Genomic DNA, 12823 nt, shown 5'->3' on the forward strand with positions numbered 1-12823 from the left:
GCTCTCAGAAGTGTCTGTTTACAATATAAAAGCATGTTCATCCAAGTTTAAAACCTGTTTCAGTAAGTATCTCTTTAACCTCCCCACAAATGGTGCTGTTTCTTCAGAAAGCAGTGTGACAGCAGGTCCCACCCCTTTTAGAAACGTTGAACAGCCAGCCCTATCTGACTTTAGAACTTAATTTCTTTTGTATCTTGTGTCTTTATTTTATTCATCAGGGTTGATCTTACTGGTACCACACTTGAGCTGTATGTAGATTAACTCAGACACTTTGACTCTGAAATACCTATTCTGTCATTGTCTTCTGGAAGAGGGAGAGAGTTTCTTTGGTGCAGTCTAATAAATGGGGATCTTTGTGCAGATGTGGTCTCTCAGACACAGAGCCAGATTATAGCAGAGAACACTACCAGGCTTTGAATGGCCTGCATATGACAGCTCCCATGATGTGCATGATACAACATTCTTCATGCACTCCTGCTTCTAAACACAAATACTGCTGCTGTTACTTAAAAGGCATTAGGATAGCCCCATTTCAAACGGCCTCCACGTTCTTAACTCTGTCCTTTTCAGCATCTTAGTCTTCCTTCTTAATGTATCATTTGTCCCTTCTAACATGACAAAATATTCTTCATATAACTTTTGTGCATGTGTGTGTGTTACAAAAAGAACAAGAAAGGTTTGTTTTCTCCATCCTAGAGAATAGGTACTGACTTCCTTCTCCCTTTTTATCTTACTTAAATGGTTGCCACAGAGGTTCTTGATAATTTGTGGATTGAAACCATATATCCCTTTTTTCCTGCAGATATTATTGTAAGGTCCCCATTTTTAGGGATCAGTCTCTGACATTTTATCCTCAATACTATGATATTGAAGACATAGTGAGTGTTGACACACCATAGTAATCACTTAGTCCAGACTGGGGCAAATAAATGGTTCTCCTTTTCCCGAACAGGTAAAGAAATTGCAATCTATTCTAAAACCAATGATGCTTCGGCGCCTGAAAGATGATGTGGAGAAAAACCTTGCTCCTAAGCAAGAGACCATCATCGAAGTAGAACTGACCAATATCCAGAAAAAGTACTATCGTGCTATCCTAGAGAAAAACTTTTCCTTCCTGACCAAAGGTGCAAATCAGCACAACATGCCCAATCTTATCAATACTATGATGGAGCTGAGAAAATGTTGTAACCACCCCTACCTGATCAATGGTGAGTCCAGCAATTGGGAGCAGTAACTCAGGACAGGCATTGGGTTCTGCTGAAAGCCAGTGATAAGAAAGGCCTATGTGCAAGTGCAATATATACTAGACTAGAATGTATTTTAATCTTTTTATACAGTGTAAAACAGAGCTTCAGAGAGGTTGATGGATCTGCCTGAATAATATAATAATTTCTGTGGATTTTCTGTTTCTGCATGGCTTCTGTAGACCTGCCCTTATGAACCATACTCTAACCCAGACTTTCCTTTTGAAAATAGAGAAGTGTGTTGCTTCGTTGAATGAATGATTATGCCGCAATGAGATTAAAGTCTGCATATAAGTTCAGTCATATTAGTTACACTTACTAACTGGAAAACGGGTGGTGGTGGTGGCGGCAGCAGTGTGGTGGTGTGTACCATAGATCCACATCTAGTATCTTCGTGTTTTTGGGACGGGATCTTTCACAATCAAGGGTTTACCGATTTAGCTAGACTGGCTAGCTAGGAAGCCCAAGAATATATCCTCCTTTCCTCTCCTCCTCCCTTATTCTAGAATTACAGGCATATGCTACCATAATCTTTTTATGTGGTGCTGAGGGTCAAACTCAGGCCTTGCCAACTGAGCCATCTTCAAAGAGCTTTGGTTTTGGGGTTTTCTGTTGTTGTGGAGGAGGATGTTAAAGCTTTTGGGGGAAGTCTAATTGTAGTGTAGCTTAGATTTTTTTTTTAGATTTATTTATTTGTTATTTATATGAGTATACTGTAGCTGTCTTCAGACACATCAGCAAAAGGCATCTGATCCCATTACAGATGGTTGTGAGCTACCATGTGGTTGCTGGGAATTGAACTCAGGACCTCTGGAAGAGCAGTCAGTGCTCTTAACCACTGAGCCATCCCACTAGCCTTGGCTTGAGTTCTTTTATAGCTAATTATGCAGTAATAAGTATGAAAGTATTTTTGCAAACTCTGGATAATTATTTTACCTGAGTACGTTGGGTTAGAACTTGACATCTCAGACTTTGTGTTTCCTAGAGGGAATTCTAGGAAAGCAAGGTGGCTCTCCTGCTACAGCAAACTTGACTCATAAGGGTGCAGAGTAAACCACGCCTAAAGTCCAACTGCTGGTCCAGTCAAGTAGTTAAGTCAGGATTCACTGGTTTCCCAGAATCTACAAAACATAGAACAGTTTTTAATTACATCTTAAGAATGCTTTTGCCCATTCTCTTTTAGGGGCAGAGGAAAAGATTCTGGAAGATTTCAGGAAAGCCCACAACTCTGAAGCCTCTGACTTCCAACTGCAGGCCATGATCCAGGCAGCAGGAAAGCTGGTGCTGATCGACAAGCTTCTCCCCAAGCTCATTGCAGGTGGCCACAAAGTGCTGATCTTCTCTCAGATGGTGCGCTGTCTTGACATCCTGGAAGATTATCTCATCCAGAGGAGGTGAGACTCCAACGGCACACTCACCCACCACTACAGTGGTGCAGTATATTTCTTTAACATCCACTCACATAGGTCTTAACAACAGAACATTCACCATTAAAAATTCACCATTGAAAAAAGACTGACTAAAGTCCATTATTAACCTTAGGACCAAGTCGTCTCAAGTTTAACTGTCTGGAATAAATTCATAGCTTTTATAATGTAGAGTCACTGTTTTGCTTAAGAAAAATCCCACGCTTGTTTATGTTTAACTTGAATCGGAAGAAATAGAAATGCAATAGCATTAGGAAAGTCTTAGAAAATAACTTAGTAATGTTCTTGTGTGGTATGATGGAAGTATGTGCAGGAAGATGCCACCTCCTTAAGTGTCTGAAGTACTTAAGCCGACAACTCAGAAAGAATTGTTAGCTCAGTAGCTCCTGAGGCTTTGTGATACTAATGACGGTACCAACTCTTTGCTTCTAGCCCTATAATTCATTGGATCTGTCATGACTATACATGTGAGTCTGCTATCATGGAGATTATTTAGATTCATGAAGGAACTGCCCTGGTCTCATACTATTTTAGATTCTCTTGACTGTAATATACCAGTGATCTGAAGATGATGATAGATTTTTTGAAAGATCATTATTTTTCCTTAGTTTTTTATAATTGGATAGTTTATGTATTTACATTTCAAATGTTATCCCCTTTCCCAGTTCCCCCCTCTCCCATCATTCCTCCCCCAGCTTCTATGAGGATGTTCCCTCTCACACAATCCTACCTCCCTTTTCTGGAATTCCCCTACACTGAGGAAACCAGCTTTCACAGGACCAAGGGCTTCTTCTATCGATGCCTCTGCCACTTATATGGGTGGAGCCATGGATCCCTCCATGTGTACTCTTTGGTTGATGGTTTAGTCCCTGGGAACTCTGGGGGGGGTCTATGGTTGGTTGATACTGTTGTTCTTCTTATGGAGTTAAAAGCCCCTTCAGTTTCTTCAGTCCTTTCTCTTAACTCCTCCATTGGGATCGCCATGCTCAGTCCAATGGTTAGCTGCAAGCATCCTCATCTGTATCAATAAGGCTCTGGCAGAACCTATCAGGAGACATTCATATCAGGCTCCTGTCAGCAAGCACTTCTTGGCATCAGCAATAGTAACTGGGTTCGGTGGCTGCATATAGGAAGGATCCCTAGGTGGGGCAGTCTCTGTATGGTCTTTCCTTCTGTCTCTGCTCCACTCTTTGTCCCTGTATTTCCTTTAGACAGGAGCAATTCTGGATTAAATTTTTTGAGAAGGGTGAATGGCCCCATCCCCCAACCAGGGTCCTTGCCTAACCTCTGGGTATGGTCTCTATAGGTTTTCCCTGCCCTTTGTTGGGAGTATCAGCTAACCTCATCCCTGTTGGGTCCTGGGAGCCTCTTGCTTTCCTGGCATCTGGGACTTGTTCCCCATCCCCTATTGCTACATACCTCTGTTCAAATTCCTGACCCTCTGTATACTATCCCTGTCTCCTCTCATACCTGATCCTGCCCCCTTTTAATCCCTCCCCCTCCTCTCTTTCTCCTAAGTCTCTTTCACTCTCTACCTCCCATGAGTATTTTGTTCTTCCTTCTAAGGGGGAACTGAAGCATCCACATTTTGGTCTGCCTTCTTCTTGAGCTTCATATGGTCCGTGAATTGTATCATGGGTATTCCAAGCTTTGGAGCTAATATCCACTTATTAGTGAATACATACCATGTGTGCTCTTTTTGTGATTGGGCTACCTCACGCAGGATGATATTTTCTAGTTCCATCTGTTTGCCTAAGAATTTCATGAAGTTTGTGTTTATAGCTGAGTAGTGCTTCATTGTGTAAATGTACCACAATTTCTGTATTCATTCCTCTGCTAAAGGACATCTGGGTTCTTTCCAGCTTCTGGCTGTTATAAATAAGGCTGCTATGAACATAGTGAAACACATGTCCTTGTTATATGTTGGAGCATCCTTTGGGTCTATGCCCAAGAGTGGAATAGCTGGGTCCTCAAGTAGTACTATGTCCAGTTTCCTGAGGAACTGTCAGACTGATTTCTAGAGTGGTTGTACTAGCTTGCAATCCCATCAACAGTGGATGAGTGTTCCTCTTTCTCCACATCCTTGAGAACATCTGCTGTTACCTGAGTTTTTGATCTTAGCCATTGTGACTGATGTAAGGTAGAATCTCAGGGTTGTTTTGATTTACATTTCCCTGATGACTAAGGAAGTTGAACATTTTTTTAGGTGCTTCTCAGCCATTCCATATTCTTCTGTTGTGAATTCTTTGCTTAGCTGTGCACCCCATTTTTTAATAGTGTTATTTGGTTCTCTGGAGTCTAACTTCTTCAGTTCTTTGTATATATTAGATATTAGCCCTCTATCAGATGTAGGATTAGCAAAGATTCTTTCCCAATCTGTTGGTTGCTATTTTGTCCTATTGACAGTATCCTTTGCCTTACAGAAGCTTTGCAGTTTTACAAGGTTCCATTTGTCAATTGTTGATCTTAGAGCATAAGCCATTGATGTTCTGTTCAGGAAATTTTCCCCTGTGCCTATGTGTTTGAGACTTTTCCCTGTTTTCTCTTCTATTTCAGTGGATATGGTTTTATGTGGAGGTCCTTGATCTACTTGGACTTGAACTTTGTACAAGGAGATAAAAACAGATCAATTTACATTCTTCTCCATGCTGACCACCAGTTGAACCAGCACCATTTGCTGAAAATGCTGTCTTTTTTCCACTGGATGGTTTTAGCCCCTTTGTCAAAGATCAAGTGACCATAGGTGTGTGGGTTCATTTCTGGGTCTTCAGTTCTATTCTGTTGATCTACCTGCCTATCTCTGTACCAATACTGTAAAATTTTTATCACTGTTGCTTTTTAATAGAGCTTGAGGTCGGGATGGTGATTTCCCCCCGAAATTCTTTTATTGTTCAGAATAGTTCTGACAAGGACTTCAAGTCTCTGAAGAAAGATATCTAAGATGATCTCAGAAGATGGCAAGATCTCCAATGCTCATGGATTGGCAGCACTGATATAGTAAAAATGGCCATCTTGCCGAAAGTAATCTATAGATTCAATGCAATCGCCATCAAAATTCCAACCCAATTCTTCATAGAGTTAGAGCATTTTGCTAATTCATTTGGAATAGATTTTTAAGAATGTGTTTGCAAGGATAAAAGTTCATTAGATCATAAGAGTTTGTACTACACATCTTTTCTTCACAAATAGGAAATATAGGTCTCAGATGTCTTAGCAATGTACTTATGTTTTAAAATTGTTTGTCCTTATAAATTAAATTCCTTCCCAGAAAGAATACGGAAAGAAATAACAGGCTTAACTGAGGGAAGTGCTGGCTTAATACGCATAGGTGATTCTTCAGAGTCAGAGTAGGTGATAAGGAAAGTCCTCTGAGCACCATGGCAGAAACTTGGAGGGAAGAACTGTTGAGACCTGCTGTCTCTTCTTGGAAGAAACTGATGGTCTAAAGCAGATCCAACAGAACATCAGTTACAGAACAGTTGGGTAGATCACTGTAGATCACAGACACACTGCCAAAGCACTGCTATGTATAAATACTTTACTCTTCAAAGTAGACATAACTGTTGAGGGTGCTGTTTTGTTTTCATAGCAAGTTTCAGTGTAATGAACAGACTTGGGAAGTCTAAGTCTTTACTGAGCTCTCTTTTAGGTTGCTTTTCCTTCACTGTTTAATTTAATTTGTGTTCCAGTTAAGAATTATGATTTTCTTTGAAAATAGGAAATATGTAGCATGACACCCTGGACAAATCCTCATTTGTGCCTGAAGGCTGATTCTTTTTGCCTTTCATTTTGAGCAATATTATCTATAGAACTTTATTTTCTTTCCAAATAAGTCTAATTGTCCAGTTTTTATTTAATAAAATAGGACATCTTTCCACCGACCTTTATTATCCAGTACTGCTGAGAACATTTACTGAAGTGTTATAAATTCTAGGTATATGTTCATTCTTTTTATTCTTTCTTTACTGTGGTTATTTTTTGAGCAGGAGAAACTGTTCAGTATTTAAGAGTACTTGCTGCTCTTACAGAGGACCCAAATTTAGTTTCCAGCACCCTCACTGAACAACTCATGATTGCCTATCATTCCAGCTCTAGTGGACTCAACACCCTCTCTGTCTCCACAGCCACCTGTACACCTGTGGCAGGCGCACAGACACATAAATAAAAAAATTTTTTTAAATCTTATATTTCCTCTCACTATTCTAGATGAACTTCAGAATTATTCTTTAAACTTACTTGTGACCATTCTAGACCTCAACTGCAATGTATTTGTATACATATATGTATATTTTATAAAGATAGAAGAGAGATATATTCACAATAGGATTTTATTGAACTTTTATACAGTAAGTAGACAAGGATTGATATCTTTGAAAAAATAAACATGCTTCTCTCTGTATCTTCCTAGGCCATTTATGTGCACTATGTGTTAATAAATAATGAATATGGAGGACACCTACCTACCTGCTGATACCTGTGTTATAGATAAATAATAAACTGATTGCTGCTGGCAGACAAGAATATTGTTCATTTCCCTTTTGAGGTCAACAATTTTTGTACCAGAAATCTGTCATCCCTACCCCTAACCTGTCTCTCAGAGGTTTTCCAGAGTGCCACCTGCTTCTTGTTGACAGGACAGTTTCTCAGAATCTCATTCAGCACAGTTGTTACAGAGGTTTAATTGCTGAAGTTTGGTGTGATGTCCGATTTCTTCATTTAAACTTACTAGTCCTCAAGGTTTTCTTTGTTCTTGAGCGTCTTTACTGCACCAGCTGTCCATTAGGTTTTTGTCCTCATTAATTACGCCAGACTCTCATAAAGAAGTGGGAGCGCGGCCAGCATCTGGCTTAGAAGCAGGGATAGTGCAGAGTGATTTTACAGTTCAGATAATCCACTTTCAGTTCTTTTTTTAAGAGCACTCCCTCAAAACTAAACAAGTGACCATGAGAATCCTTGTCTCAGCCATTATACACACATACCGTCTGAAAGCTGTTGTTACATTACAGCTGCTGGGATGCTTTCTACTTTATGGAGGAAAACACACACACCACCACCTCTCAAGCTACATCATCCCTCTTTGTTGATTTCTTCCTTCCCAAATGCTCTGCCAATTCCAAGTAATACCCACAGGCCTCTGGCTTCTCCTGGATGTTCAAAGGTGTCTTGTCATAGGATCCCCATCCTCTGTTCCTGTAGCATTGCTTATTGACATAGAAGGAAAGGAGGCTGTTGATTAATAGAATCCTAGCCCTGTCTTCTCACTAGGTTCTGGGTTGCTTCTGCCCCATCACACATAACCCAGTACAGAGTGTAGCATTGCTTGGTCAGCGCCATTTTGATATTTAGGTATACTGAGTCTGCCTTCAGTCAGAGTTTCAAGTGTTAAATTAAAATATTTACATCTAATCCTTAGACTTTTTCATCTTATGTCATAAAATCTCTTTGGTCAGTCTTTTTAATAGCCTGTTTCCAGCTTCTCCTGGCATTAATACTATGGCTCCATAAAACATTATTCTTTGATATATTCTAATTTTAAAACAGTAACAAAGACCATATCCACACTTGTGTGTGTGGTTGCCCTGTGAGTGTATGAGGGGAAAACGGTGTCTCTGTATTGCTGTTTGCTTTGTTGCAGTGTAAGTTTTCATCAGCTAGGTTTCTTTCCATTCATTCCCTTGGCTGGTTTCTTTACATGTATTTTTTCTTGGCCAAATAGGGCAGTGTTGATGTTTCCAAAGCCATCCCCACACGGAGTCTTTATGTAATCTAACCAGTTATCTCACTGGACTTAGAGACTTGTTTCTGAATTGATTCAAGGTCTTGGCATTAATAGGCTTCAGATTTCTTGGTCTTTTTCTTTGAAAACAGTTTTTTAGGCTTACTTTTGTATAAGGATGTTTTACCTACAAGCATGTCTGTTTACTGTGTGTATGTCCGGTGCCTAGGGATATCAGAAGACTATGCCAGATACCCTGGAACTGGGGTTGCATCTGATTGTGAACCACTACAGTTACTGGGAAATCAGACTGGGTCCTCTGCACAAGCAACCAGTGCTCAAATCACTGAGCTCCCAGGCTCAGTCTTTTTCTCAGAATGTTCCTAGTACTTCTACTTCCCCTTTGAGTTTTTGTCAGCTTCGGTGCCCAGAGTGATGTATCCCTGTAAGTTCACTTGTTGTCAGTAGGGTAAACAGAAAGCATTTAAAAAGACACAGGAAAAATAAGATTGTTGCTGTGCATTTTTGCTCTTGTTAATTTCATGGTATACACATAAATGTTCTTCTGTGTTTTGTTCTGTTTTCTGGATGGACAGTAGCAACATGTCTGTGAACATCTTTATTTTCTGTTCTTTATACTCTTTTCTTTACCCCACCATGCTATCCAAATCTTTCTGGTCTCTTGAAGCAGGTGCCCTCCACCTCACACCATTGTCCTCTTCATGGTCTTTAGTCTTCCTGAAGAAACCCTTTCTTTCTGTGGAGATTTTATTCTGTACCTTGAACGTTTTTTGAGAAACCGACCAGTTCACAGCCCAAGCCTGGCAGTACAGGTTCCCTACCACTTGCAAGTGCGCTGAGTAACTGGAAAACGAAGTGAACTCTGAGCCCAGTTATGAGCATTGCTGAAGTCAGTGGTTAAGGCTTATATTTGTTTCTCTCCCAGGAAAATTCTTTGCAAGTGTAAACTGGGAAATTTGTGAGAATAAGTTGTTTGGACAAGTTATTGGGGCTCAGTACTTTGTGGTTTTAAGTCTTGTAGGCATCCTTGATTTATAAGTGGCTGGGTTGGGTTTTTTTTTTTTTTTTTTTTAACTAGGAAGACTTTTTTTTTAAGCGAAATTTTATTCTGCTTCTTCTGTAGGGGTGGGATTCCTTAGAGACTGTTGTCATCTGATCAAATTTAGAAGTGATGTATTTGAGGCCATTGAGCATTAGCTTCCTGGTTGTTTGTCCTTTGAACCATGATTAACACCTGGGCTTTCATTCATTTGGGTCCCTCAGATACACCTATGAGCGAATTGATGGGCGAGTACGGGGAAACCTTCGCCAGGCAGCCATCGACCGGTTCTGTAAGCCAGACTCAGACCGCTTTGTCTTTCTTCTGTGCACCAGAGCGGGAGGCCTGGGAATCAATCTCACAGCTGCTGATACCTGCATCATATTTGATTCTGACTGGAACCCACAAAATGACTTGCAGGTAACCATTAGGATGATAACTCTTTATTTAGCTACCCTGACTCCCAGAATTTCATAACAACGTCTGGCTTAGTATAGATTGTCTGCTGTGCTGCATGCTTTTAGGAATTTGGCTAGGAAAAGAAACTAAATGAAAAGTAGGTGTGGACCCTTCCCACTTATCAGAGTGATTCTCTCTCTTTAGTTGAAATGAAGTGATGTTTCTCAGTAATAGCCTCCAAGTACAGGCTAGAACTGCTGTTATCAGACTTATATATCTAGCATTTTCCCTTCAGTTTGTTTGATGTCACATGTCAGTTACAGTAAATAAAATTAAAAAAACAAACAAACAAACAAACAAAAAAAACAATGGGAAAGCTTCGTAGGGTGGCAAAGGGACAGGTGCTCACACTGGCCTGTTTGCCCTCTGATGCAAATGTCAGAAGTTACGTGTGTCCACTTCAGTGGATTTGTAGATTTTATTTTCCAATTGCAGTCAAACTAAATAACATGTGACTTAAGATCATTGAAAAACATGTTAAGCATAGGAACCGGACAATGGATGAACAAGTGAAGGTGCTTGCCACCGGGCCTGACATCCTAAGTTTGATGCCCAGGACCCACATGGTTTGAAGAGGAGAACCAGCTTTCTCCATCTGCCCTTTGACACTGTCTGCATGCAGGCAAGCACACACAATAAATTTAAGTGTAATAAAAGCTGGACTTCTCATAATTTTATGTAGTGCTAAGCACCTCTTGGGAGTTCATCGGTTCTGTTTCAAAATTAATTCAGTGCAGCTACCAGAATGTATAGTGATTCAACCATAGCATTTTTCAACTTCTCAGAAAAACTCTTAGAAAATAGACTCATATCCATTATTATTCACAATTATCTTCATCCTAATGTATACAGAATCTTGAAATATTTGCCAAGGCTAAGATCATTAGTGTGCAGGGTGGGAAGTATGTATAGGCTCATAATCTAATCTGAATTTGATTAGATTGATCTGAAATATTAGGAGGCTACTGTTTCATTTAACTCAAGAGGGGCTCCAGGGGGTGCTGCAGGAGAAGGGATACCAGGAAGAGAATATCAAGCTGAAGGGCAGGACCTCTTTCCCTCCTTCCTACCTGCTCTCTTCCACAAAGTCATTCTCTCTTGTCCTTTTCTTTTAATGAGTCTAAGTAATCTTTGAGTGATGAAACCAGTGTAGTAGTTGAAAGCCAGTGTTTTACATTTTAAGTTGGCTAAAACTTAGGAGAAATACCATGATAAATTATCACAAAGTAAATTGTGTGGCACTATGTTCAGTATATCTGGCTTCAAATTAAACTGGTGGTTATAAATAATTTACTGTCAGTTCTTTGTCCTGGCCAAGGGATAGTAGATTCAAAGATGGGTTGCTAAATTTTATAAGTACAGTTTTAAATAAGTGGCATATTCTCCACATTAAAGTTAAAAGGCAAAAACTAGTATGTGATTTCTCTATGAAAGAGCCTAATTTGGAGTTAGAGCTGTGGGTCATTGAAAGAGCATTTGCCTAGCTTATGCAAAGCCCTAAGTTCAATTCCCAGCAGCTAAAAGTATCCAAGATTTAAAACAAAACAAAAACTAGGAAAGCATTATGTCTGTGGCTGCCACTTACTTGTTTTATTGAATGTAGCTCATGCCCATGTATGTTACCTTTGCTCAATAAAGTCACAGTGCTGGCTATAAATAAGTTGGTGACAGAAACCTGAAAAGCCACAAAGTAGTTAGCTTCAGGCACTTTGCCAATGGTTGACCAACACTAGACAGATCAATTCTTGAGCCCTTGGCAGCTGTGAAGTCCCATGTTCCTTTGTGATACATACTCAACACTAGATTGTTGTAAGACAAAATGTCAAGAAGAGTAGTATAAGAAACTAAATACAAGTGGCCAGTTTGGACATGTCAAGAGGAACTTCCTGAAGGGAAACTGGAAGCATAAAGCCAGAGGCAGAAATTTCAGAATCACATCACCTCCTAATGGATTATAAACATTGACATTGAATAGGTAAAACAAGAGAGTACCTTACCTAAGGGAGAGCTGAAGTCACCTAAGATGAGTGATCTGCATGTATAGCAACCAAAGGAAGTGAGTTGAGCTGTTCAGAATTAGTTGAGAAGAGAGGAGACACTTTGGGATGGCTAATGTTAATATGTATTGCCAGGGACTTGGCAAAAGATAAAGAATATTAATGAAGTCATGCTGAAGTTGTGAAGTTGTTCAGTGTGCTGTCAGTTTGTGAGCGTCCTCTGACTCTCAGCCTAATGGAGAGACCCAGAAGCCCAATACTAGACGTGGTCCTAGGTGGCAGCTTGCGTGCAGAACATCACAAATGGTAATGAGTGAGGGGAGTCAGTGAGAGTGACAGCTCAAATCATGGTCAGAATTCTATGCTTTTGGCTTTTGGTCTTCCAGACTAGCTTCGCTGTTTCTGATCCACCTGTTGCAATTTTATTGGTTATTATTAAAGTTTCATTAAAGTACAGGGTAGTTTAAAGACAAAGAATTGGATTGATAATTATTGGGAAGTGGTTGGTGTGTTGAAAAGTCAATGTGATACATAGATGGACAGTTCTAAATCTACAGTGATGCACAAATATACTTCTATTCCTCATAACATTTCCCCTGCACATGGGCACTTATATACAATATAAGTGGGGGAAAGCCAGAAACTCAGCTTCACCCCACCCTTTGATTGCCAAGACTGTAGCTAAATCAGCTGTGAAGATGGCCAAAGTGAGATCCTAATACTGATGAAAAAGAAGAAAACTACAGATCTTTCCCAAGAACTATTCTTGTTCAGGATATTTTGTTTGCATGTATATATTTGCATATACCAATATTTTAAATAAATGAATCATCTATTGTCTTTGGAAAAATCAATTTAATTGTAAGCATTTATCTAGGAATGGGCTAAGGCACATACTACCTATACTGCCTGATATGAAC

At 39.8% G+C, this 12823-nt stretch overlaps 1 protein-coding gene across 1 annotated transcript in view; it reads left to right on the plus strand.

Annotated features, from left to right (window-relative positions):
* The window catches only part of CHD6 (chromodomain helicase DNA binding protein 6), an 83718-nt gene that overhangs the window by 13996 nt on the left and 56899 nt on the right, over positions 1–12823 (plus strand). Inside the window, exons 10-12 of the mRNA XM_080925641.1 lie at positions 953–1208; positions 2428–2638; positions 9672–9867. Coding sequence (XP_080781767.1) covers positions 953–1208; positions 2428–2638; positions 9672–9867 — 663 coding nt within the window. The remainder of the gene's footprint in view (positions 1–952; positions 1209–2427; positions 2639–9671; positions 9868–12823) is intronic.

The sequence above is a fragment of the Micromys minutus genome (assembly GCF_963924665.1).
Source record: "Micromys minutus genome assembly, chromosome: 11".
NCBI classification, from domain to species: Eukaryota; Metazoa; Chordata; class Mammalia; order Rodentia; family Muridae; genus Micromys; species Micromys minutus.